The following is a 27,569-nucleotide window of genomic DNA, read 5'->3' as shown; positions in this document are numbered from 1 at the left end:
TCTTTTCTCTGTATATATCAATGATGTCGCTCTTGCTGCTGGTGACCCTCTCTGATCCACCTCTACGCAGACGACACCATTCTGTATACCTCTGGCCCTTCTTTGGACACTGTGCTAACAAACCTCCAAACGAGCTTCAATGCCATACAACACTCCTTCCGAGGCCTCCAACTGCTTTTAAATGCAAGTCAAACTAAGTGCATGCTCTTCAACCGATTGCTGTCCGCACCCTCCCACCCTACTAGCATCACTACTCTGGACGGTTCTTACTTAGAATATGTGGACCACTACAAATACCTAGGTGTCTGGTTAGACTGTAAACTCTCCTTCCAGACTCACATTAAGCATTTCCAATCCAAAATAAAATCTAGAATCTGCTTCCTATTTCGCAACACAGCCTCCTTCACTCATGCTGCCAAACATACCCTCATAAAACTGACTATCCTACCGATCCTTGACTTCGACGATGTCATTTACAAAATAGCCTCCAACACTCTACTCAGCAAACTGGATGTAGTCTATCACAGTGCCATCCGTTTTGTCACCAAAGCCCCGTATACTACCCACCACTGCGACCTGTATGCTCTCGTTGGCTCGCCCTCATTACATACTCGTCGCCAAACTCCAGGTCATCTGTAAGTCTATGCTAGGTAAAGCCCCACCTTATCTCAGCTCACTGGTCACCATAGCAATACCCACCCTTAGTACGTGCTCCAGCAGGTATATTTCACTGGTCACCCCCAAAGCCAACACTTCCTTTGGCTGCCTTTCCTTCCAGTTCTCTGCTGCCAGTGACTGGAACGAATTGCAAAAATCACTAAAGCTCGTGTCTTATATCTCCCTCTAACTTTAAGCATCAGCTGTCCGAGCAGCTTACCGATCACTGTACCTGTACACAGCCAATCTGTAAATAGCACACCCGACTACCTAATCTCCATATTGTTCTTATCCTCTTGCTCTTTTTCACCCCAGTATCTCTACTTGCACATCATCATCTGCACATCTATCATTCCAGTGTTAATGCTAAATTGTAATTATTTTGCCTCCATGGCCTATTTATTGCCTTACATCCCTACTCTTCTACATTTACACACACTGTACATAGATATTTCTATTGTGTTATTGACTGTACGTTTGTTTATGTGTAGCTCTGTGTTGTTGTTTTTGTCGCACTGCTTTGCTTTATCTTGGTCAGGTCACAGTTGTAAATGAGAACTTGTTCTCAACTGGCCTACCTGGTTAAATAAAGGTGAAATACATTTTTTATAAAATATATATATACAGTGCCTTCGGAAACAATTCAGACCCCTTGACGTTTTCCAGATTTTGTTATGTGACAGACAGACAACCTTATTCTAAAATGGATTAAATAAATAACAATTCCTCAGCAATCTACACACAATACCCCATATTGACAAAGCAAAAACAGTTTTTTATAAATTTCTGCAAATGTATTAATAATAAAAAGCAGAAATACCTTATTTACATATTATTGATACCCTTTGCTATGAGACTCGAAATTGAGCTCAGGTGCATCCTGGTTTTCCATTGATCATCCTTGAGATGTTTCTACAACTTGATCAGTGTCCACCTGTGGTAAATTCAATTGATTGGATATGATTTGGAAGGCACACACCTGTCTATATACGTTCCCACAGTTGACAGTGCATGTCAGATTAAAAACCAAGTCATGAGGACAAAGGAATTATCCGTAGTGCTCCGAGACAGGATTATGTCGAGGCACAGATCTGGGGAAGGGTACCAAAACATTTCTGCAGCATTGAAAGTCCCCAAGAACACAGTGGCCTCCATCATTCTTAAATGGAAGAAGTTTGGAACCACCAAGACTCTTCCTAGAGCTGGCCACCCGGCCAAACTGAGAAATCAGGGGAGAAGGGCCTGGGTCAGGGAGGTGACCGAGAACCCGCTAGCCACTCTGACAGAGCCCTAGAGTTCCTCTGTGGAGATGGGAGAACCACTCCACCAATCAGGCCTTTATGGTAGTGGCCTAACGGAAGCCACTCTTTAGTAAAAGGCAGATGACAGCCCGCTTGGAGTTTGCCAAAAGACACCTAAAAACTCTCAGAACATGAGAAACAAGATTCTCTGGTCTGATAAAACCAATATTGAACTATTTGGTCTGAATGCCTAGCATCACATCTGGAGGAAACGTGGCTCCATCCCTACAGTGAAGCACGGTGGTGGCAGCATCATGCTGTGGGGATGTTTTTCAGCAGCAGGGACTGGAAGACTAGTCAAGATCAAGGCAAAGATGAACGGAACAAAGTACAGAGAGATCCTTGATGAAAACCTGCTCCAGAGCACACAGGACCTCAGACTGGGGCGAAGATTCACCTTCCAACAGGACAATGAGTCTAAGCACACAGCCAAAACAACGCAGGAGTGGCTTTGGGACAACTCCCCGAATGTCCTTGAGTGGCCAAGCCAGAGCACAGACTTGAACCCAATCGAACATCTCTGAAGAGACCTGAAAATAGCTGTCCAGCAATGCTCCCCATCCAACCTGACAGAGCTTGAGAGGATCTACCGAGAAGAATGGGAGAAATTCCCCAAATACAGGGGTACCAAGCTTATAGCGTCATACCCAAGAACACTCGAGGCTGTAATCGCTGCCAAAGTTGCTTCAACAAAGTACTGAGTAAAGGATCTGGATACTTATGTAAATGTGATATTTCAACTTTTTTTAAATAAATTACCAAACATTTCAAAACTGTTTTTGCTTTGTCATTGTGGGTTATTGTGTGTCAATACTTTCCAAAGGCACTGTGTATATACAGTACCAGTCAAAAGTTTGGTTACACCTACTCATTCCAGGGTTTTTATTAATTTGAACTGTTTTCTACATTGTAGAATAATAGTGAAGACATTAACACTATGAAATAACACATATGGAATCATGTAATAATAATTCTTCAAAGTAGCCACCCTTTGCCTTGATGACAGCTTTGTGCACGCTTGGCATTCTCACAACCAGCTTCAAGAGGTAATCACCTGGAATGCATTTCAATTAACTTCTTGACGCTACCCATCCCTGTCGCGGGATCATTTTCGTCAGCAACCGCTGAATAGCATAGCGCAACAGTCAAATAATATTACTAAAAAATATTCATATTCATGAAATCACAAGTGCCATATTGCAAAACACAGCTTAGCCTTTTGTTAATCCACCTGTCGTCTCAGATTTTGAAATTATGCTTTACAGCGAAAGCAATCCAAGCGTTTGTGTAAATTTATCGATAGCCTAGCATAGCATTATGTACACTTTGCATCAGGAAGCTTGGTCACAAAAATCAGAAAAGCAATCAAATTAACCGTTTACCTTTGATCTTTGGATGTTTTCACTAACGAGACTCCCAGTTACACAGCAAATGTTCCTTTTGTTCCATAAAGATTATTTTTATACCCAAAATACCGATGTTTGTTTGTGGCGTTATGTTCAGAAATCCACAGGAAAGAGCGGTCACGACAACGCAGACGGAAATTCCAAATAGTCTTCATAATGTTCATAGAAACATGTCAAACGTTTTTTATAATCATTCCACACGTAGTTTTTAAAATATATATTCGATAATATATCAACCGGATGTGTGTAGGTTTTTCAATAACAGCGGGAGGAACAATGGCGGCTTTACTCTGTAGAGCAAAAACTCACTCTGAGAGCCCCCACCTATCCACTTACGCGATGTGATCTTTCACGCTCATTTTTCAAAATAAAAGCCTGAAACTATGTCTAAAGACTGTTGTCACTTTACGGAAGCCAGAGAAAAAGGAATCTGGTTGATATCCCTTTAAATGGAGGACAGGCATGCATAGGAACAGAAGGGTTTCAAAACAAGAGGCACTTCCTGATTGGATTTTCCTCAGGGTTTCGCCTGCAATATCAGTTCTGTTATACTCACAGACAATATTTTGACAGTTTTGGAAACTTTAGAGTGTTTTCTATCCTAATCTGTCAATTATATGCATATTCTAGCATCTGGTCCTGAGAAATAGGCTGTTTACTTTGGGAACGTTATTTTTCCAAACATAACAACAGTGCCCCCTAGCTTCAAGATGTTAACAGGTGTGCCTTGTTAATTTGTGGAATTTCTTTCCTTCTTAATGCAAGAAACGAAGACCCAAAGTTACCTCTGCTGCAGAGGATAAGTTCATTAGAGATACCAACCTCAGAAATTGCAGCCCAAATAAATGCTTCACAGATTTCAAGTAACAGTCACATCTTCACATCAACTGTTCAGAGGAGACTGCGTGAATCAGGCCTTCATGGTCGAATTGCTGCAAAGAAACCACTACTGAAGGACACCAATAATAAGAAGAGACTTGCTTCGACCAAGAAACTACGAGCAATGGACATTAGACCGATGGAAATCTGTCCTTTGGTCTGATGTGTCCAAATTTGAGTTTTTGGTTCCAACCCTGTGTCTTTGTGAGATGCAGAGTAGGTAAACGGATGATCTCTGCATGTGTATGGTAAATGGATGATCTCTGTGAAGCATGGAGGAGTAGGTGTGATGTTGTGGGAGTGCTTTGCTGGTGACACTGTTATTTATTTAGAATTCGAGGCACACTTAACCAGCATGGCTACCACAGTATTCTGCAGCGATACGCCATTCCATCTGGTTTGCGTTTAGTGGGACCATCATTCGTTTTTCAACAGGACAATGACCCAAAACACATATGCAGGCTGTGTAAGGGCTACTTGACCAAGAAGGAGAGTGATGGAATTCTGCATCAGATGACCTGGCCTCCGCAATCAACCGACCTGGTTTGGGATGAGTTGGACCTCAGAGTGAAGGAAAAGCAGGAAACAAGTGCTCAGCATATGTGGGAATTCCTTCAAGTTGATTGAAAAAGCATTCCAGGTGACTACCTCATGAAGCTGGTTGAGAGAATGCCAAGAGTGTTCAAAGCTATCATCAAGGCAAAGGGTGGCTACTTTGAAGAATCTCAAATATAAAATGTCTTATGATAATTTTTTTGTTTACTACATGATTCCATATGTTATTTCATCGTTTTAATGTCTTCACTATTATTCTACAGAATATATATTATTTTACACTAATACAATTGCTCTATTTTCATGTCATCTGACCATAGCAGCAGTTCTAATCCAAGTGCCAATGCCATTTAGCAAACTCCAGGTGTTTACATTTGTTGGAGAGCATGCAAATAGAGCTCTTTGGCCACGCACACCAGTAAGGAAATAAGGATGCACAAGCAGAAAAGAACCGAATACTATTACCTACTGTAAAATATAGTGGTTTATCTTTAATTTTATGGGGCTATTTTGCATCCACTGGTCCTGGGGTCCTTATTAATGTTATTGGCAGTATGAACTTGTTACAACTTCTAACAGTGGTGAGTGGAGGAGTCAAGCGCAGAGAGCAGGTAATTCAGTTTGTGGATATTTTATTCCATAGACTGTGGCGCCACGACATGCAAAACACCAGGGTGCATGAAACAACCCGTCCCAAAATACAACGGACTAAAACTGTCCGGAAAAATACTGATTACACTCATACACCAGATAACAGGAAAACAAGCCCGCACAAATACCCAGCGGGCCTAGTGCCCTTAAGTAGCCAACAAACAAACACTAACTCAAAACAGGTGTACCCAATTACCCAATAAACAGAAACAAACGGAAAGGGAATCGATGGCAGCTAATAGGCCCGCGACGACGACCGCCGAGCGCCGCCCGAACAGGAAGAGGCACCATCTTCGGCGAGATTCGTGACAGAACTTTACCCAGTACCTAGATAAAAACCTGGTTGCCTCTGCCAGTAGGCTGAAACTTGTCCGCAAGTGGATCATCCAGCAAGACAATAACCCCAAGCACACATCAAAATCCACATATAAATGATTAATTGACCACAAAATCAGCATTTTGCAATGGCCATCTCAGTCTCTGGACTTGAACCCCTTTGAAAACTTGTGGTTTGAATTGAAGAGGGTAGTTCTAAAGCGCAGACAATGGATATCAAGGGTCGGAAAATATTATTTATGGAGGAATGGTCTGAGATCCCTCCCAATGTTTTCTCCAATCTCATAAAGCATGTTAGAAAAAGGTTCAGTGCCGTTATCCTTGCAAGGTGAGGTATGGAAAGGTATTGAAATAATAATAATAATAATAATTTTGACCCCTATCTTTTTGAGAAAAAAATCTTACTTGTTAAACAAAATCTATTTTTCTTAGCAATTGTATTAGTATAAAATAATATGATTTCCTTTTTTTAGCATACAATAAAGCACATTATTTGTATTATTTATTTTATGTGGTATTTTTTGTTCATCTTTATCAAGGGTGGCAATAATTTGGAACCTGACTGTATATCTCTTGTTGCCACATGAACTCTTACCTACAGGTACATCATGTTTGATGGGGATGTGGATGCTCTGTGGGTGGAGAACATGAACTCAGTAATGGATGATAACAAGCTGCTCACCCTGGCCAATGGAGAGAGGATACGCCTGCAGAACCACTGTGCTATGCTATTTGAGGTTTGTCACTAATATCACTATAGTCTCTTCAGACCACACCTTACTTGCACGGTTGTTAAAGGAATAGTTTACCCAAATTACAAAATTACACACGTTTGTGGCGCAAATCCCATTCAAGTCATGGGACCCATGTTAGCATTTTTCACACATCATGTTCAAATCATCTATAAGTGACTTTGTTGAGTTTCACAATCAATTTTAGATACTTGTGAAAAATTTGGACGTGATGCGCAAAAACAATTATATCGGTCCCATGACTTGAAGGGGATTTGTGCAACAAATTCTAAAATGTTAGCATGTGGAAACTAAATAAAAGCATGATTTTTTGTCATACCTTGTCCATAGACTGCTTACAGGGTGAAGAAGTCAATGTGTCATTTTGTAATTTGGGTGAACTATCACTTGAAGAATTTCTCAATGTGAATGGTAAATACATTTGTCCATCATGTGTTGTAGGTTGGAGATCTGCAGTATGCCTCCCCTGCTACAGTTTCTCGCTGTGGGATGGTGTTTGTGGACCCCAAAAATCTTCGCTATACTCCTTACTGGCAGAAATGGGTCAGTAACAGATCTCCAAAGGTAAGGAAAATGACACAGTAAAATTCATAAAGGTATAATCCTTTCAGCTTTATCAAAATTTATGTTGAAATGTCTCATCTTGCATTTGCTTGTCTTTTCCTGGACAGGAACAACCACACCTGGAGAAGCTATTTGTAAAGTACGTGCCCAGCACTATCGACATGATAGTGGAGGGTATTGTTGACGGCAAACAGGTGGAGAAACTGAAGACCATCGTCCCTCAGACAGATCTCAACATGGTTGGTACAGCTTGGCCTTCATGAGTGTTATAACATGAGTGTTATAACATGTTGCTAATTATATTTACCCAAATTGAATCTCATGAACAGGTATGCAGTATTTCCTGCAACAATATCAGTTTCTGTATCACCTACCTAATATTGGATCCAGCAAACTTCTTACCCTACATTTCTAGTTCCATAGTAAATTTTCATGATGCCTGTCCATAACCCCTCTGTCTGTCTGTCCATCCGTCCGCCTGCCCGTCCGTCCGCCTGCCCGTCCGTCTGTCTGTCGTGTCCAGGTGACGCAGTTGTCCATGATGCTGGATGCCCTGCTGGAGACAGAGGTCTATGATGCTGACGTTCTGGAGTGTTTCTTCCTGGAGGCGCTGTATTGCTCTCTGGGGGCATGCCTACTGGACAACGGAAGGGCCAAATTTGATGACTTTGTAAAGAAACTATCCAGCTTGACCACTGGTCATGATGAGAAGGCTCTTGTTGGACCTGGAGAGATTCCAGGTGAGAGAGGCACCATCCAAGCCATGGGTCAAATACAGTCATACTTCAATTTGTATTCAGCTATTAGATACCCAAAACGACAAGTTATTCATAAAATGAATGGCTGGGATGTCCGTTCACACAGGTTACCTGCCTACTCTGTACGATTTCCATTTTGATGGGACCAAGAAGAAGTGGGTTACCTGGAGCTCCCTGGTCACCAAATACGTCCACAGCCCTGATGTGAAGTTCATCGATATCCTGGGTAAAGCATCAATGCATGTGTGCTCAGCAAAAAACTAATAAATTAGTCATCCACTGGATTCCTACAGATACCAAATGTTTCCAACCTCCCCTCTTTCTCCCTCCTCTCTCTCCATATATTTCTCTCAATTTCTATCTCCATCTTTCTCTCTCTTACAGTCCCTACTGTGGACACCACGCGAGCCAGTTGGCTACTGGAGCAGATGGTGAAGATCAAGAGGCCTGTAGTTCTGGTGGGAGAGTCTGGCACTTCCAAGACAGCCACTACTCAGAATTTCCTGAAGAATCTCAACATGGACACTACTGTGAGTTTACAACAGGATGTCACAGAGACACAGACAGAGCCCATGACACTGAAATGGCAACCTATTCCCTATTCCTTATATAGTGCACTACTTTTGAGGCAGGGCCCATTTAGGACGAACACCATGTGTATTAACTGTGTTTAATGTTGCTTCTTTGTGTCTCCAGATGATGCTGACCATCAACTTCTCATCACGGACCACCTCCATGGACCTCCAGAGGAACCTTGAGGCCAGCGTGGAGAAGAGGACCAAGGAGATATACGGCCCTCCCATGGGCAAAAGATTGCTGGTCTTTATGGATGACCTCAACATGCCCAGGGTAGGTACATGCGTGCTCTTCTCTAGCTCCCCATCACCCTCTCTTCTATCCCTCAACCTTCATCCTTTACATGTGTGTCTGTATTAATGTAGGTTAGTGTGTTTGTTTGTCTGGTTGATTGTATGTTGGTATGTCATTGTACCTGTGTCCTATCAGGTGGATGATTATGGGACCCAGCAGCCCATTGCCCTGCTGAAGCTGCTGTTGGACCGAGGAGGCATGTATGACAGAGGGAAGGAGCTGAACTACAAAGTTCTGAAGGACCTAGGCTTCATCGCAGCCATGGGCAAGGCAGGAGGTGGGAGGAACGAGGTGGACACCCGCTTCATCTCCCTCTTTAGTGTCTTCAACATCCCTTTCCCAGACGAGGACTCCCTCCATCTTATCTACTCCTCCATCCTCAAGGGACACACCAGGGTGAGACGCACTATCACACATTTTAAGATGCAGCTCTTACCACCAAAAACAGCATTACCACACATTAATTATTGTATGAAATGACTTGATTGAACTCTAACCATTTAAACCGTAGCCGTTTGAGGAGTGCATCCAGACGATGTGTGACAAGCTGACTATCTGCACTTTGGAGCTGTACAAGAACATCATCAAAGACCTGCCGCCCACGCCATCCAAGTTCCACTACATCTTCAACCTCAGGGACCTGTCCAGAGTCTACAACGGTCTGGTCCTCACCAACGCTGAGAGGTCTTAAACATTACCCTCGGTTGAATCTAAATAACATGTGTTAAGAAGATGTTGCTAACACCTAGAAGCTCATGTTAAGTGTTGTGTCATGTTTAGTCTCTGAACGTTTCTCTTCTGTAGGTTTCTAACGGTCACCCAGTTTGTGCGTGTGTGGAGGAACGAGTGCCTGAGGGTGTTCCATGACAGGCTCATCAATGAAATAGACAAAGCCCTGGTACGTTCATCTGCATGGTTCTGTTCTGCTTAATCATGAAAAATGTATTAATCCCTTTACAGTAACTTCCTCTTACTATATTGTACTTGTTTTCCATTCTCATCTGTCCCCTGTCTTGTTGTCTCAGGTCCAGGACCATATAAAGAACCTGATAGATGAGCACTTTAAGTCAGACTTGGAGTCAGCCATGAGGGACCCCATCCTGTTTGGTGACTACAGAACTGCCCTCAACGAGTCTGAGCCACGCGTCTATGAGGACATACAGGACTATGATGCTTCCAAAGCCTTGTTCCAGGTACTCAGAAGTTGGGATGATGACTTTCAAACGTGTTTGATTTTTACATTTATAATTGCCCCTTGTCACCTGTACTAGGCAAAATTAAACGGCACCCTTTTTTCAATATGTTCAAAATATCACAACTTTACTGTTTGCCCAGTCTCAAGCCTTTGTCTCGTTGCTGACCTGCCCCTGTCACTGCTCTGTAGGAGATCCTGGAGGAGTACAATGAGAACAAGACCAAGATGAAACTGGTTCTGTTTGACGACGCCCTGGAGCACCTGACAAGAGTGCACCGCATCATCAGGATGGACCGCGGCCACGCCCTGCTGGTGGGAGTTGGCGGCTCCGGGAAGCAGTCCCTTACCAAGCTTGCCGCATTCACCGCAGGCTGCGAGGTCAGCCAGACACATCTTCTGCGTCCCAATTGGCACCCTATTCCCTATATAGTGCACTACTTTTGCTCTGGACAAAAGTAGTGCACTACAGTGCCTTGCGAAAGTATTCGGCCCCCTTGAACTTTGCGACCTTTTGCCACATTTCAGGCTTCAAACATAAAGATATAAAACTGTATTTTTTTGTGAAGAATCAACAACAAGTGGGACACAATCATGAAGTGGAACGACATTTATTGGATATTTCAAACTTTTTTAACAATTCAAAAACTTAAAAATTGGGCGTGCAAAATTATTCAGCCCCTTTACTTTCAGTGCAGCAAACTCTCTCCAGAAGTTCAGTGAGGATCTCTGAATGATCCAATGTTGACCTAAATGACTAATGATGATAAATACAATCCACCTGTGTGTAATCAAGTCTCCGTATAAATGCACCTGCACTGTGATAGTCTCAGCGGTCCGTTAAAAGCGCAGAGAGCATCATGAAGAACAAGGAACACACCAGGCAGGTCCGAGATACTGTTGTGAAGAAGTTTAAAGCCGGATTTGGATACAAAAAGATTTCCCAAGCTTTAAACATCCCAAGGAGCACTGCGCAAGCGATAATATTGAAATGGAAGGAGTATCAGACCACTGCAAATCCACCAAGACCTGGCCGTCCCTCTAAACTTTCAGCTCATACAAGGAGAAGACTGATCAGAGATGCAGCCAAGAGGCCCATGATCACTCTGGATGAACTGCAGAGATCTACAGCTGAGGTGGGAGACTCTGTCCATAGGACAACAATCAGTCGTATATTGCACAAATCTGGCCTTTATGGAAGAGTGGCAAGAAGAAAGCCATTTCTTAAAGATATCCATAAAAAGTTTGCCACAAGCCACCTGGGAGACACACCAAACATGTGGAAGAAGGTGCTCTGGTCAGATGAAACCAAAATTGAACTTTTTGGCAACAATGCAAAACGTTATGTTTGGCGTAAAAGCAACACAGCTGAACACACCATCCCCACTGTCAAACATGGTGGTGGCAGCATCATGGTTTGGGCCTGCTTTTCTTCAGCAGGGACAGGGAAGATGGTTAAAATTGATGGGAAGATGGATGGAGCCAAATACAGGACCATTCTGGAAGAAAACCTGATGGAGTCTGCAAAAGACCTGAGACTGGGACGGAGATTTGTCTTCCAACAAGACAATGATCCAAAACATAAAGCAAAATCTACAATGGAATGGTTCAAAAATAAACATATCCAGGTGTTAGAATGGCCAAGTCAAAGTCCAGACCTGAATCCAATCGAGAATCTGTGGAAAGAACTGAAAACTGCTGTTCACAAATGCTCTCCATCCAACCTCACTGAGCTCGAGCTGTTTTGCAAGGAGGAATGGGAAAAAATTTCAGTCTCTCCATGTGCAAAACTGATAGAGACATACCCCAAGTGACTTACAGCTGTAATGGCAGCAAAAGGTGGCGCTACAAAGTATTAACTTAAGGGGGCTGAATAATTTTGCACGCCCAATTTTTCAGTTTTTGATTTGTTAAAAAAGTTTGAAATATCCAAAAAATGTCGTTCCACTTCATGATTGTGTCCCACTTGTTGTTGATTCTTCACAAAAAAATACAGTTTTATATCTTTATGTTTGAAGCCTGAAATGTGGCAAAAGGTCGCAAAGTTCAAGGGGGCCGAATACTTTCGCATGGCACTGTATATAGGGAATAGAGTGCCAGTTGAGACACATCCATCATCTGCTACTGCTCATATGGGAGGAGGCCTTTAAAGAGACACCAGAAAGATACCTTCTCATATGGACTGTTGTTTGCCTCTTTAGGTGTTTGAGATTACACTGAGTAGAGGCTACTCAGAGACCAACCTCCGTGAGGACCTGAAGATCCTGTATCTGAAGCTGGGCATTGAGGACAAGAAGACAGTTTTCCTCTTCACTGATGCCCACGTGGCTGAGGAGGGCTTCCTGGAACTCATCAACAATATGCTCACCTCGGGTAAACACTTGAGCATTGTGTGCATCCGAAATGTCACCCTATTCCCTAGATAATGCACTACTTTGGACCAGATTCTGCAGTCTGACTAACCCTCTGTGTGTGCAGGCATGGTCCCTGCTCTGTTCCCAGATGATGAGAAAGAGATGGTGCTGAACCAGCTCCGTGATGAGGCCATAAAGATGGGCTCTGGCCCGTCCAAGGAGAGCGTGTGGCAGTACTTTGTCAACAAGAGTGCCAACAACCTGCACATTGTCCTGGGAATGTCCCCTGTGGGAGACACCCTGAGGACACGCTGCAGAAACTTCCCAGGTACACAACCCTTCACTACCGTTCACTTGGCTTTGTCTACTGTCTGAAGAGTTTATGTAATTGCTCCTTGTCTCATTTATGTCACAGGGCTGGTGAACAACACTGGTATTGACTGGTTCCTGCCCTGGCCTCCTCAGGCTCTGCATGCTGTGGCTCAGTCTTTCCTGGGTATGGAATCACAGATTCACACTTCCACCACCACTGCAATGTACTAAAATTATACAATCGATACATTTATCACTGACTCTGATTAGGGTGTTTATATAAGCTTTATAGTGGTGCAACTGAACCCATCAATGTCATGCCACAGGTGAGAGTCCGATGATCCCCGAGAGGCACTCGGCAGCCGTAATTGCTCACGTGTGTATGGTGCACGGCTCGGTGGGTGACTACAGCAAGATGTTCCTGCAGAAGCTCAGACGCAGCAACTATGTCACCCCTAAGAACTACCTGGACTTCATCAGCACCTACGCCAACCTCCTGGAGGACAAGGACCAATACATCCTGGGTAACAGGGAGCACAAAGTGGGAGAAATATCAAAGGGCCTTGGTTTCCCTGCTACTGCTGTGCTGTATTGCAGTGGTATTTGTGGTTTTTTTGTGTGTGTGAGAGATTGTAAAGTTGTCTCCCTCTGTCCCTCACGTGGTGTCCCAGCTCAGTGTAAGCGTTTGGAGGGTGGTCTGGATAAGCTGAAGGAGGCCAGTGTGCAGCTGGCTGAGCTCAACATCAAGCTGGCAGAGCAAAAGGTGGTTCTAGCAGAGAAATCCTCCGCCTGTGAGATCCTACTGCAGGAGATCGCCACCAACACCACCGTGGGTCAGTGCAGTCAACACAGCATTAGACTGAGTTCAAATGTAACCCTTTCCATATACCCTATTCCCTATTTAGTGCATTACTTATGACCAGGGCTCATACGGTAATGCACTATATAGGGAATCTGGTGCCATTTGGGAAGAGCCTTTAGACACGTTCGCTGTACCCATACCATGCTAATCATAGCCCACAGGGCAGCACAAGTAAACACAACTCTCCTTCTTGTGTAGCTGAGGAGAAGAAGAAGCTGGCGGAGGACAAAGCCAAGGAGATCGAGGAGCAGAACAAGGTTATTGCTGTGGAGAAGAGGGATGCCGAGAGCTCATTGGCTGAGGCCCTGCCTGCTCTGGAGGCAGCCCGCATCGCCCTGCAGAGCCTGGACAAGTCTGACGTCACTGAGATCAGGTGCCCCTCCCTACCTTCCCCCCTCTGTGCTCCACTGCACCCACCTGGTTGGTTTTGTGTCCCACAAGTTAAACAGAGGTTGCATCACAAATGGCACCCTATTCACTATATAGTGCACTACTTTTGACTGCACTATATAGGGAATAGTGTAATTTGGGCGGCACCCATAATGTAGTGGTTACACTCATCAGACAGTCTGGGCCAGGAATCAGCAGTCTGGTCCTGATGGAGTGTCACGTTGTCATCTGGCCCCTTCCCCGGCCCTTGGCTCCCTGGAAAATAGGAAAATGTTGTCATAGGAAAATTACAAATGGTGATTTTGGGAAATGTCTTATGTTGATTAATGGAACAAGTTACTCAGTGGCTTTAAAGCTTACACAGAGCAGACCTCCAGGAGCAGGACTGAACTGAACACACTTGGTCCAGACCACTAACCTCATAGATAGAGAAGGCAGCTTTGGTTAGACACAAATCAATGAAAACATATAACAATAAAACACAAATCAAATAAGTCATTCCCACACTTCAAAAACATTCACTGGGAATACGTTTCGAGTTTTTAATCCATCTGTTGAAGGAGGATGTAAGTATGAACCTAGTGTGACCTATGCTTTTTACCGTGATCCTTATCCTAATTCATAGAAAACTCCATTTCAACACTCCAAAGAAAATACAGTGCCTTCAGAAAGTATTCACACCCCTTGACTTTTTCCACATTTTGTTGTTACAAGGAGGGATTCAAATGGATTTAATTATAATTTTTTGTCAACGATCTACACAAAATACTCAATGTCAAAAATTCTAAGATTTGTAATTTAAAAAAAATAAGAAAAATGAAACACTATATATCTTGATGACACTAATATTATACAGTTGAAGTTAGAAGTTTACATACACTTAGGTTGGAGTCATTAAAACTCGTTTTTCAAATACTCCACAAATTTCTTGTTAACAAACTATAGTTTTGGCAAGTCATTTAGGACATCTACTTTGTGTATGACACAAGTCATTTTTCCCAAAATTATTTACAGACAGATTATTTCACTTATAATTCACGGTATCACAATTCCAGTGGGTCAGAAGTTTACATACACTAAATTGACTGTGCCTTCAAACAGCTTGGAAAATTCCAGAAAATGATGTCATGGCTTTAGAAGCTTCTGATAGGCTAATTGACATCATTTGAGTCAATTGGAGGTGTACCTGTGGATGTAATTCAAGTCATACCTTCAAACTCAGTGCCTCTTTCTTGACGTCATGGGTAAATCAAAAGAAATCAGCCAAGATCTCAGAAAGATAGTTGTAGACCTCAACCAGTCAGTCTGGTTCATCCTTGGGAGCAATTTCCAAATGCCTGAAGGTACCACGTTCATCTGTACAAACAATAGTACGCAAGTATAAAAAACATGGGACCACGCAGCCGTCATACCGCTCAGGAAGGAGACGCGTTCTGTCTCCTAGAGATGAACGTACTTTGATGCGAAAAGAGCAAATCAATCCCAGAACAACAGCAAAGGACCTTGTGAAGATGCAGGAGGAAACCGGTACAAAAGTATCTATATCCACAGTAAAACAAGTTCTATATCGACATAACCTGCTTTGCTGCAGGAGGGAATGGTGCACTTCACAAAATAGATGGCATAATGAGTGAGGAAAATTATGTGGATATATTAAAGCAACATCTCAAGACATCAGTTAAAGCTTGGTCGCAAATGGGTCTTCCAAATGGACAATGACCCCAAGCATACTTCCAAAGTTGTGGCAAAATGGCTTAAGGACAACAAAATCAAGGTATTGGAGTGGCCATCACAAAGCCCTGACCTCAATCCTATAGAAAATGTGTGGGCAGAAATGAAAAAGCGTGTGCGAGCAAAGGGGCCTACAAACCTAACTCAATCACACCAGCTCTGTCAGGAGGAATGGGCCAAAATTCACCCAATTTATTGTGGGAAGCCCTAAACTACCCTAAACGTTTAACCCAAGTTAAACCATTTAAAGGCAATGCTACCAAATATTAATTGAGTGTTTGTAAACTTCTGACCCACTGGGAATGTGATGAAAGAAATAAAAGCTGAAATAAATCATTCTCTCTACTATTATTCTGACATTTCACATTCTTAAAATAAAGTAGTGATCCTAACTGACCTAAAACAGGGAATATTTACTAGGATTAAATGTCAGTAATTGTGAAAACTGAGTTGAAATGTATTTGGCTAAGGTGTACGTAAACTTCAGACTTCAACTGTATCTTGATGTTAGAATCACCTTTGGCAGCAATTACAGCTGTGAGTCTTTCTGGGTAAGTCTCAAAGATCTTTGCACACCTGGATTGTACAATATTGTCACATTATTATTTAAAACATTCGTCAAGCTCTGTCAAGTTGATTGATCCTTATTAGACAGCCATTTTCAAGTCTTAACATAGATTTTTGAGCCAATTTAGGTCAAAACTGTAACTAGACCACTCAGGAGCATTTAATGTTGTCTTGGTAAGCAACTCCAGTGTATATTTTGCCTGGTGTTTTAGGTTATTGTCCTGCAGAAGGTGAATTTGTCTCCCAGTATCTGTTGGAAAGTAGACTGAACCAGTTTTCCTTTAGAATTTTGCTTAGCTAGCTCTAATCTGTTTATTTTTATCCTAAAAAACATCCTAGTCCTTGCCGATGACAAGCATACCCATAACATGATGCAGCCACCATCATGCGTGAAAATATTAAGAGTGGTACTCAGTGTTGTGTTGGATTTGCGCCTAACATAACGCCACATTTTTTGCAGTTTTACTTTAGTGTCTTGTTGCGAACAGGATGCATGTTTTGGAATACTTTTATTCTGTACAGGCTTCCTTCTTTTTACACTGTCATTTAGGATCGTATTGTGGAGTAACTACAATATTGTTGATACATCCTCAGTTTTCTCCGATCACAGCCATTAAACTCTGTAACTGTTTTAAAGTCACCATTGCCTCATGGTGAAATCTCTGAGCGGTTTTCTTTCCTTTCCTGCAACTGAGTTAGGAAGGACGCCTGTATCTTTGTAGTGACTGGGTGTATTGATACACCATCCAAATTGTAATTAATAACATCACCATACTCAAAGGGATATTCAATGTCTGCTTTTTTTATATTTACCATCTACCAATATGTGCCCTTCTTTGCAAGGCATTGGAAAACCTCCCTGGTCTTTGTGGTTGAATCTGTGTTTGAAATTCACTGCTTGACTGAGGGACCTTACAGATAATTGTATGTGTGAGGTACAGAGATGAGGTAGTCATTCAGAAATCATGTGAAACACATTTGAACTCCTGAACCTATTTAGGCTTGCCATAACAAAAGGGTTGAATGCTTATTGACTCGAGACATTTCTGCTTTTCATTTTTTATTAATTTGTAAACATTTCTAAAAACTTAACTCCACTTTGACATTATGGGGTTTTGTGTGTAGGCCAGTGACACAAAATCTCAATTTAATATATTTTTTTAATTCAGGCTGTTAATACTTTCTGAAGACACTGTAAATCCTGTTTTATAGATCTTGCTGTGCTGTGGAGACACTGTATATTTCCTCCTTGGAGAGGTGTAGGATTTGCCAATGGATAGAAACAAAACAAATATTTTTCCCGCTTGACTCCTTTAAAGCAGCAATTTGTACTTGGTGAAACTGCCATGTCCATTTGTGATATTACAACAACAAATAAGTTATTTCAGACAACGAACACAGTTTTTTTCCCCTCAGACATCATTACATGCGTGATTTTTTTCTAAATTACCATGATGCCAGATGTTCCTCTCCTCTTTTTCATCAACAAAATAAAATAATAACCAAGGCGCTACGTCATACAGTGGTGCTGTTTCACCTTATGCGGATTCCAGCTTTAACAAAAGTTGTTGCCCTAGAGCTCCATTCATGTTCATTGATAATTTTTTTCCTGTGCCTGTCTCTTTGGTTGTGCTTCTGTCCACTCGTCTGGCGCGTCAACCCTTGCAGATCATTTGCCAAGCCGCCCAAACAGGTGCAGGTGGTGTGTGAGTGCATCCTGGTGATGCGAGGCCAGAAGGAGATCAGCTGGAAGTCAGCCAAGAGCATGATGTCAGAGGGCAACTTCCTGCGTGCATTGATGGAGATGGACTGTGATGCCATCAACCCCAGCCAGGTCAAGACTGTCAGAGGTAGGTAGGCCACTTCTGTTCTGTGGTTTTCACTCCAAAACAGTACAACAATAGGTCTAACTTTATCCGTAATGCAACTTTAATATGCAGTATGAGCCCTGAAATAGCAAATGCATGGATACAGGTAACTGCCTTAATAAAGGAAACACCATCATATAGTGTCTTAATAGAGTGTTGTGCCACCATGAGCCGCCAGAACAGCTTCATTGCTCCTTGGCGTAAATTCTTCAAGTGTCTGGAACTCTGTTGGAGGGATGCGACACCATTGTTCCACAGAAATCATTTGGTGTTTGTGGTGGAGGCGCAGCTCCAAAATCTCCCATAAGTGTTCAATTGGGTTGAGATCTGGTGGTGACTGAGACACGCACACACACTTTAAATCCCCTATGTTCCTTTGAGACCCCTGTGGCTTCTTCTAGCCATGGTAGCCAAACTCATGGGCAACTGGGCATATGTATAGATGACCCTAAGCATGATGGGATGTTAATTGCGTAGTTAACTCAGGAACCACACCTGTGTGGAAACACCTGATTTCAATATACTTTGTAAGCCTCATTTACTCAAGTGTTTTCTTTATTTTGGCAGTTACCTGTATATGTTCACTATATTGCCCTGTGTTTCCCCTGGCCAGGCTTCTTGAAGAACCTGAACACCAGCTTTGAGGAGATGCAGGCCATCAGTAAGGCTGGCTCTGGGATGCTCAAGTTTGTGGAGGCTGTCATGGGCTACTGTGACGTCGCCAGGGAGATCAAGCCCAAGAGAGAGAAGGTAACGTGATCCAGGCAAATGTGATAGAGATAGTATAAACAGTGTAAATGACTTTGATCGGCACAGGGGAAGTGTCATAGTCATAAATCTCTTTTTGTTTATGTTATAGGCATAACACTATCCAGCACATGGCCCATGCCAGTTAAATGGCACCAGCCTTTAAGAATGAGCAGTGTTGTGTTAGTGGCGTTTCAACCCCCCTGGCTGTCTGTTGCAGGTGGCGCGCCTAGAGAAGAACTTCTTCCAGAGCAAGCGTGAGCTGGAGCGTATTCAGAACGAGCTGGGGACCATCCAGAGGGAGCTGGGGGCGCTGGGGGACAAGTACAGTGCTGCCATGGGGGAGAAGCAGCTGCTGCAGGAGGAGGCTGAGGTCATGGAGAGGAGGCTGATTGCTGCTGACAAACTCATCTCAGGCCTGGGCTCGGAGAATGAGCGGTGAGGACAGCACGGTGGAGTGCATATACACACAGACTCAGCATGAGTTACAGCCAGTTGAAGGCTGTGGACCGTATTTGAATCAACGTTGTTTCCATGTCATTTCAACAAAAAAATTAAATGTGATGATGTTGAATCAACGTGGAAAACTGATTGGATATGCAAGAAGTCATCAACGTCAGCATGACTTACAGCCAGTTGAAGGCTGTGGACCATATATGAATCAACATTGTTTCTATGTCATTTCACCCAACTTTTAACCTAAATCCAATGACATGGTCAAATGTTTTGTTGAATTCACATTAGTTGACAACTCAACCAAATGTAAACCAAAACTAGACGTTGAAATTACGTCTGCCCTACCATCTCTGTATCTGTCTCTTCCTCCTCTTCTCGTCTTCCTCTCCTTCTTCCTCTTCCCAGATGGACAGATGACCTGGAGGAGTTGAAACAGCGTCGTGTGCGTCTCCTAGGCGACTGCCTGATCTGTGCTGCGTTCCTGAGCTACGAGGGGGCATTCAGCTGGGACTTCAGGAATGAGATGGTGTTTGACGTGTGGGAAAAGGATGTGTTGGAGAGAGGCATCCCTCTCAGCCAGCCCTTCAGAGTGGAGAGCCTACTGACCGACGAGGTGGAGATCAGCAGGTCAGAGACTGTACGTGTGTGTTGGTGTGTGTGCGTACATGCATTCATACTTGCATTTGTGAGTGCGTTTTTTTGTGAGAGGAAGAGAGGAAGTAAAGGTGTCTGTGTTGTAGATGGGGGTCAGAGGGCCTTCCTCCAGATGAGCTGTCAGTCCAGAACGGGATTCTGACCACCAGGGCCAGCCGCTTCCCCATGTGTATCGACCCCCAACAGCAAGCCCTCAACTGGATCAAAAAGAAGGAGGAGAAGTTCAACCTTAAGGTACGGCTAACTTTATCAGCTGACTTCACAGGATCTAACTATTATTCTTTTACATCTGCATTTACTGGATGTTATTCTTATACTGTATGTGATTGACCTCTTCCATAGATCTCTTCGTTCAATGACCCAGACTTCTTGAAGCAGCTGGAGATGGCCATCAAGTATGGCTTTCCCTTCCTGTTCCAAGACGTGGATGAGTACATTGACCCTGTGATCGACAACGTCCTGGAGAAGAACGTGAAAGGAGCCGAGGGCCGGCAGGTTATAACGCTGGGGGACAAAGAGGTGGACTACGACCCCAACTTCAAACTCTACCTCAACACCAAACTGTCCAACCCTAAGTACTCTCCCTCTGTGTTTGGAAAGGCCATGGTCATCAACTACACTGGTGAGACGTCTCTGTATGTCAGCACGCCTGTGTCTACATTGTATGTGGTGTGAGTGTGTGGGGTAACAGTTTGTGTGCTTGTGTGCGTGTGTGTGTGTCTCTCTCAGTGACGCTGAAGGGTCTGGAGGACCAGCTGTTGAGTGTGATCGTGGGCTTTGAACGTAAGGAGCTGGAGGAGCAGCGGGAGAGACTGATCCAGGAGACCAGTGAGAACAAGAAGCTGCTGAAAGACCTGGAGGACTCTCTGCTGAGGGAGCTAGCCACCTCCACAGGCAACATGCTGGATAACGTGGAGCTGGTCCACACTCTGGAGGAGACTAAGTCCAAGGCCAGCGAGGTTTGTCTGGAAACAGGATACACTCACTCTCAAGGGGAAGACATCAGAGAGCATGAGGCCTGGGCTCTCTTAATGCTTTGTCTGTGTTCTCTGATGTAACTCCCTAGGTGTTTGAGAAGCTGAAGCTGGCAGAGAAGACATCAACAGACATTGATAAGCTGCGAGATGGCTACCGTCCCGCTGCCAAGCGCGGTGCCATCCTGTTCTTTGTGCTGGCGGAGATGGCCCTGGTGAACAGCATGTACCAGTACTCTCTGGCCTCCTATCTGGAGGTTTTTGACTTCTCCCTGCGCAAGTCCCTGCCTGACTCCATCCTGCCCAAGAGGCTGAAGAACATCATGGACACCCTGACATACAATGTCTACAACTATGGATGCACAGGTGAGGTGACAGGGTGTTCAGGAATGGTCAAACTTGGACTTTTGTGGGACCAGTTATGTGATAGCTGGGATTGATCTGAAACTGTGTGTGTGTGTGACTCAGGTCTGTTTGAGAGACACAAGCTGCTGTTCTCCTTCAATTTGACAATAAAGATTGGGCAGCCAGAGGGGAGGGCTCCCCAGGAGGAGCTGGACTTCTTCCTCAAGGGTGAGAGACATATGATGTCATCTACCATACACTCACATAAACACAGCACACCAACTTGGAGACCCATAACTCACATACGCTTTTTTTCCTCTCTGTGCTCCCCAATCCAGGCAACCTGTCCCTGGAGATGAGCAAGAGGAAGAAGCCGTGTCACTGGCTTCCAGGCCAGGGCTGGGAGGACATCATACGACTGGCTGAGCTCTTCCCTGCTGAGTTTGGCTCCCTACCAGATGACGTGGAGAAGAACCTGCCAGAGTGGAAGACTGTGAGTAACACCATCCAATCTTGTGACCTAGTGATGCACTGAATATGTTCCTATGTCCTCTCTAGAATGGTTCATTGTTAACCCTCCTCTCTGTTGTCATCTCAGTGGTATGACCTGGATGGGCCAGAGCAGGCTCCCTTCCCCATGAAGTATAAAGACAACCTGACTGCCTTCCAGAAGCTGCTGTTGCTGCGCTGCTTCCGCCTGGACAGAGTCTACCGGGCTGTCACTGACTATGTCACCATCACCATGGGAGAGAAGTAATATACCATTCTCCTACTTGTAAACAAACCTGAACTCCTATTGCTTTGATCCAAAATATCTTGACTTGTGGAGATGAGACTTTAGTGTTTCTCCCTATTCACTTTCTACTGTCTACCTCACCCCCCTCCCTCTCAGGTATGTGCAGCCCCCTGTGATCAGTTTCGAGGCCATCTATGAGCAGAGTTCACCCAACTCCCCCATCGTGTTCATTCTGAGCCCCGGTTCTGACCCAGCCAGTGACCTCATGAAGCTTGCTGAGAGGTCTGGCTTTGGGGGCAGCAGGCTAAAGTTTCTAGCCATGGGACAAGGTCAGGAGAAGGTAGCAGGCAACACTCATTAATCACAGCAATAGAGCTTCCAATGTTACAATTTTTTTAAATTTTTTTTATTGAACCTTTATTTAACTAGGCAAGTCAGTTAATTAAGAACATACCAAAAGGCAAAAGGCCTCCTGTGGGGGCTGGGATAAGAGAAAAATATATAGGACAAAACACACATCACGACAAGAGAGACACCACAACACAACATAAAGAGAGTGGTCTAAGGCACTGCATCTCAGTACAAGAGGCGTCACTACAGTCCCTGGTTCAAATCCAGGCTGTATCTGGCCGTGATTAGGAGTCCCATAGGGCGGCGCACGATTGGCCCAGCGTCATCTGGGTTTGGCAGGGGTAGGCCGCCATTGTAAATAAGAATTGTTCTTGGGCCTCCCGGGTGGCGCAGTGGTTAAGGGCGCTGTACTGCAGCGCCAGCTGTGCCACCAGAGACTCTGGGTTTGCGCCCAGGCTCTGTCGTAACCGGCCGTGACCGGGAGGTCCGTGGGGCGACCCACAATTGGCCTAGAGTCGTCCGGGTTAGGGAGGGTTTGGCCGGTAGGTATATCCTTGTCTCATCGCGCACCAGCGACTCCTGTGGTGGGCCGGGCGCAGTGCGCACTAACCAAGGTTTCCAGGTGCACGGTGTTTCCTCCGACACATTGGTGCGGCTAGCTTCCGGGTTGGATGGGTTGTGTATCGGAGGACGCATGACTTTCAACCTTCTTCTCTCCCGAGCCCGGTACGGGAGTTGTAGCGATGAGACAAGATAGTAGCTACTAACAATTGGATACCACAAAATTGGGGAGAAAAGGGGGTGAAATTCAAAACAAAAACAAAACAACAAAAATTGTTCTTAACTGATTTGCCTAGTTAAATAAAGGTTGAAATAAAACATATAAATGGATGAGAGAGCTTCCTACTGCATGAGCTATGTTCTTGATGTAAATTGAGAAGAGCGTGGGGCCTAGGATCAAGCCATGGGGTACTCCCTTGGTGACAGGCAGTGGCTGAGACAGCAGATGTTCTGACTTTATACTGCACTCTTTGAGAGAGGTAGTTAGCAAACCAGGCCAAATACCCCTCAGAGACACCAATACTCCTAAGCCGGCCCGCAAGAATGGAATGGTCTACCGTGTCAAAAGCTTTGGCCAAGTCAATAAAAATAGCAGCACAACATTGCTTAGAATCAAGGGCAATTGAGACATCATTTAGGACATTTAAGGTTGCAGTGACACATCTATAACCTGAGCGGAAACCAGATTGCATACCACATTCAACCACAAAGCTAATTGGAATGTTGTTAGTATGATACAGTATTGTTGTTGTGTGCTGTAGGTGGCGCTGCAGCTGCTGGAAACGGCGGTATCTCGGGGCCAGTGGCTGATGCTGCAGAACTGCCACCTGCTGGTGAAGTGGCTGAAGGACCTAGAGAAGTCCCTGGAGAGGATCACCAAGGCCCACCCTGACTTCAGACTGTGGCTCACCACTGATCCCATCAAAGACTTTCCCATCGGCATCCTACAGAAGTCTCTCAAGGTGAGGAAGAGCTCTAACTTAGTCAAACAGGCCTGCTACCTACTGCACCTAACACAGACTGTTGCCTACTGCAGCTAACTGTATACAATGTGACTTAGACAGACAGACACTTTATCATAAAACTATCTCTGATTCACTCTTCCAACACCATACAGTTTCCCCAGCCCGATTCGTTCACCTAATCACAGCAAAACAGCCATTGAGGATTGAAGCGAATTGACTTTAGGACCTGATCTCTGTTTCTCTGTTCTTCCAGGTGGTGACGGAGCCTCCCAACGGGCTGAAGCTGAACATGAGGGCAACCTTCTTTAAGATCGCCCACGAGACTCTGATGGGCTGCCCCCACCCGGCCTACCGCAGCCTGGTCTACGTGCTGTCCTTCTTCCACGCTGTGGTGCAGGAGAGACGCAAGTACGGCAAGATCGGCTGGAACGTGTCCTACGACTTTAACGAGTCTGACTTCCAGGTGAGTGGGAAAATGACTGTTTTTAACAGCATCCACAGGACTTACACTATTGATTACATTTACTTCATAGTAATTTCCTTTTGCTGATCAGTTTAAATGTCATGTCTGTAACTCCAGTCTTTGTGTGCGCTGATGTGGATGTTCTCTGTTGACCAGGTGTGCATGGAGATCCTGGACACCTACCTGACCAAAGCTCACACTCAGGGAGATGCTAAGATCCCCTGGGGAAGTCTCAAGTATCTCATAGGAGAGGTCAGGCTCACCTATTCATACATCACATTGACTTAACAATGATAGTACAGAATCCTATTAGTATAATAGCCTCGCACTAATGGCTTCCATTTGTGTTTGTGTGTGTGTGTGCGTGCGTGCGTGTGTGTGCGTGCGTGTTTACGCTCCCTCTCTCAGGTAATGTATGGAGGCAGGTGTATAGACAGCTTTGACCGCAGGATCTTGACGGTCTACATGGATGAGTACCTGGGAGACTTCATCTTTGACACCTTCCAGCCCTTTCACTTCTTCCACAACAAGGACGTGGACTACAAGATCCCTCCTGACGGGCCCAAGGAAAATTATGTTGGTCAGTGGATGTAGTTCATCACTGGTCTGATATACAGACTTCAAATGTAGCTTTTTACATACGATTTCTACTGCACTGCCATTGTTGTTATTAACTTGTAGTTGTCATCCATCTTCTCTGATTGACTTGCTATGTAACACAGGGGAGATTGAGACCTTGCCCCTGGCCAACACTCCAGAGGTGTTTGGTTTGCACCCCAATGCTGAGATTGGATACTACACACAGGCAGCCCGCGACATGTGGACCCACCTGATAGATCTGCAGCCGCAGACTGGTAACAGAAACCTCACACACACACATACACACAGACTGAGCATAATCTGGCCTCCTCACCTTTCTGTCGGGGTCCTCAGGTGAGTCTGGTGGAGGCATCAGCAGGGATGAGTACATCAGCAACGTGGCCCGGGACATCCAGAACAAGCTGCCCCAGGTGTTTGACCTGGACGTGATCCGTAAGAAGTTTGGCCTGGAGATCTCCCCCACCTCCGTGGTGCTGCTGCAGGAGCTGGAGCGCTTCAACAAGCTCATTGTCAGGATTGGACGCTCTCTGGCTGAGTTGCAGAGGGTGAGAGAGGGGGAGAAGACAGGCAGGAACAGTGAGGGGTATAGAAAGAGGAAGAACTACAGGGACAGATTGTCATGGGGCCTTCTTTTGTATCTACATAAAACAGTATAATTATCTTTAGAACGTTTGCTGTTGTCTATTGCATATTTACTAAAGGAACCAGGTGAGATACCTATAGTACCTATAGTTTGGTATGGGGAGGTGAACTAACAAATGTGTCTGTGCCCATAGGCTCTGGCTGGTGAGGTGGGCATGAGTAGTGAGCTGGATGAGGTGGCACGCGCCCTCTTCAACGGCATGATCCCTGCTATCTGGAGGAAGCTGGCACCTGATACCCTCAAGTCCCTGGGCAACTGGATGATCCACTTCAAGAGGCGTTACGACCAGTACAACTCCTGGGTGAACATCCTGCGCTCTAATACAGTTATTCTCTGAGACATATCGTACACATCTCCCAGAAGATTGGTTTAGTTTATAAGGATCCCCATTAGCTGTTGCTCATGCATATATGTTATTCAAGGTCACACTTTCTTGGTATCAAAGTATCCATGACGTATAGTACATATAAATGTAAATACAGTATGTACATGTATGTATGTAGTGGTTGTGTAGTTATGTTTTATTTTGATGGTTCTTCCTTCCAGGTGGATAAAGGGGAGCCCAATGTGATGTGGTTGTCAGGGCTGCAGATCCCAGAGTCCTACCTAACTGCTCTGGTTCAGGCCACATGCAGAAGGAACGGCTGGCCGCTTGACCGCTCCACACTCTACACACAGGTCACTCAGTACACCACTGAGGAGGAGGTCAACGAGAGGCCTGGACAGGGTGAGAGTCCTCTGACAGACAGACACACACACACACACTCACACACGGACGGACATATTAACACACACTGACAGACATATTAACACACACGCTGACAGACATGTTAACACACACTCGGACGGACATATTAACACACACTGACAGACATATTAACACACACTGACAGACATATTAACACACACTGACAGACATATTAACACACACTGACAGACATGTTAACACACACGCTGACAGACATATTAACACACACACGGACGGACATATTAACACACACTGACAGACATATTAACACACACTGACAGACATATTAACACACACTGACAGACATATTAACACACACACTGACAGACATATTAACACACACACTGACAGATATATTAACACTGACAGACATATTAACACTGACAGACATATTAACACACACACTGACAGACATTAACACACACACTGACAGACATGTTAACATACACACTGACAGACAGATGGACAGGCGGACAGACAGACAGACGGACGGACATTCTAACACTGATAGACAGACAGACACACACACGGACAGACAGATGGACAGACAGACAGATGGACAGGCGGACAGACAGACAGACAGACACACGGACGGACATACCAACACTGACAGAGAGACACACACACAGACGGACATACTAACACTGACGGACGGGCGGACGGACAGACTGTCACGGATGATCATACTAACACGGACAGACGGACGGACGGACGGACATGTTAACACACACACTGACAGACATGTTAACACACACACTGGCAGACATACTAACACACACACTGACAGACATATTAACACTGACAGACATATTAACACTGACAGACATATTAACACTGACAGACATATGGACAGACAGACAGATGGACAGGCGGACATACTAACACGGACAGACAGACAGACACACACACACACACGGACATGTTAACACACACACTGACAGACATATTAACACATACACTGACAGACAGATGGACAGACTGACAGATGGGCAGGCGGACAGATGGACAGACGGACAGACGGACAGACAGACAGACAGTGATGCTTTGATACTGAGGGTTGTGGTTGTGTTCTCCCAGGCTGCTTCGTGTCAGGCCTGTATCTGGAGGGAGCAGACTGGGACATAGAGAGGGGTTGTCTGATCAGGAGTAAACCCAAAGTACTGGTGGTCCAGTTGCCCATCCTGAAGGTCATCCCCATAGAAGCACATCGCCTCAAACTACAGGTAGGGGTAACACCACTCACCACCTTATCCCTTCAATCAATCAATCAACTGTATTTCTAAAGCCCTTTTTACATCAGCCGATGTCACAAAGTGCTATA

The 27,569-nt window shown here is 44.6% G+C and overlaps 1 protein-coding gene across 1 annotated transcript in view; it reads left to right on the top strand.

Annotated features, from left to right (window-relative positions):
- dnah10 (dynein axonemal heavy chain 10) overlaps positions 1 to 27,569 on the top strand; it is a 56,054-nt gene that overhangs the window by 27,240 nt on the left and 1,245 nt on the right. The window contains exons 40-78 of the mRNA XM_090237649.1: positions 6,387 to 6,522; positions 6,979 to 7,101; positions 7,209 to 7,340; positions 7,625 to 7,841; positions 7,966 to 8,085; positions 8,244 to 8,389; positions 8,556 to 8,708; positions 8,865 to 9,125; positions 9,241 to 9,413; positions 9,534 to 9,627; positions 9,755 to 9,922; positions 10,114 to 10,302; positions 12,123 to 12,294; positions 12,400 to 12,603; positions 12,691 to 12,771; positions 12,914 to 13,111; positions 13,259 to 13,420; positions 13,648 to 13,822; positions 17,806 to 17,987; positions 18,619 to 18,755; positions 18,973 to 19,190; positions 19,614 to 19,835; positions 19,949 to 20,096; positions 20,205 to 20,484; positions 20,592 to 20,821; positions 20,929 to 21,202; positions 21,305 to 21,409; positions 21,520 to 21,674; positions 21,780 to 21,934; positions 22,074 to 22,257; positions 23,591 to 23,791; positions 24,048 to 24,257; positions 24,414 to 24,509; positions 24,666 to 24,837; positions 24,980 to 25,111; positions 25,191 to 25,402; positions 25,634 to 25,801; positions 26,047 to 26,227; positions 27,326 to 27,471. Of these exons, the coding sequence (XP_090093775.1) occupies positions 6,387 to 6,522; positions 6,979 to 7,101; positions 7,209 to 7,340; positions 7,625 to 7,841; positions 7,966 to 8,085; positions 8,244 to 8,389; positions 8,556 to 8,708; positions 8,865 to 9,125; positions 9,241 to 9,413; positions 9,534 to 9,627; positions 9,755 to 9,922; positions 10,114 to 10,302; positions 12,123 to 12,294; positions 12,400 to 12,603; positions 12,691 to 12,771; positions 12,914 to 13,111; positions 13,259 to 13,420; positions 13,648 to 13,822; positions 17,806 to 17,987; positions 18,619 to 18,755; positions 18,973 to 19,190; positions 19,614 to 19,835; positions 19,949 to 20,096; positions 20,205 to 20,484; positions 20,592 to 20,821; positions 20,929 to 21,202; positions 21,305 to 21,409; positions 21,520 to 21,674; positions 21,780 to 21,934; positions 22,074 to 22,257; positions 23,591 to 23,791; positions 24,048 to 24,257; positions 24,414 to 24,509; positions 24,666 to 24,837; positions 24,980 to 25,111; positions 25,191 to 25,402; positions 25,634 to 25,801; positions 26,047 to 26,227; positions 27,326 to 27,471 (6,712 nt within the window). The remainder of the gene's footprint in view (positions 1 to 6,386; positions 6,523 to 6,978; positions 7,102 to 7,208; positions 7,341 to 7,624; positions 7,842 to 7,965; positions 8,086 to 8,243; positions 8,390 to 8,555; positions 8,709 to 8,864; positions 9,126 to 9,240; positions 9,414 to 9,533; positions 9,628 to 9,754; positions 9,923 to 10,113; positions 10,303 to 12,122; positions 12,295 to 12,399; positions 12,604 to 12,690; positions 12,772 to 12,913; positions 13,112 to 13,258; positions 13,421 to 13,647; positions 13,823 to 17,805; positions 17,988 to 18,618; positions 18,756 to 18,972; positions 19,191 to 19,613; positions 19,836 to 19,948; positions 20,097 to 20,204; positions 20,485 to 20,591; positions 20,822 to 20,928; positions 21,203 to 21,304; positions 21,410 to 21,519; positions 21,675 to 21,779; positions 21,935 to 22,073; positions 22,258 to 23,590; positions 23,792 to 24,047; positions 24,258 to 24,413; positions 24,510 to 24,665; positions 24,838 to 24,979; positions 25,112 to 25,190; positions 25,403 to 25,633; positions 25,802 to 26,046; positions 26,228 to 27,325; positions 27,472 to 27,569) is intronic.

Source organism: Oncorhynchus mykiss, chromosome 6 (assembly GCF_057628025.1).
Source record: "Oncorhynchus mykiss isolate SJ-2025 chromosome 6, ASM5762802v1, whole genome shotgun sequence".
In the NCBI taxonomy this organism is placed as follows: domain Eukaryota; kingdom Metazoa; phylum Chordata; class Actinopteri; order Salmoniformes; family Salmonidae; genus Oncorhynchus; species Oncorhynchus mykiss.
The sequence above is the reverse complement of the archived record's forward strand: the minus strand, read 5'-3'. Positions and strand labels throughout refer to the sequence as shown.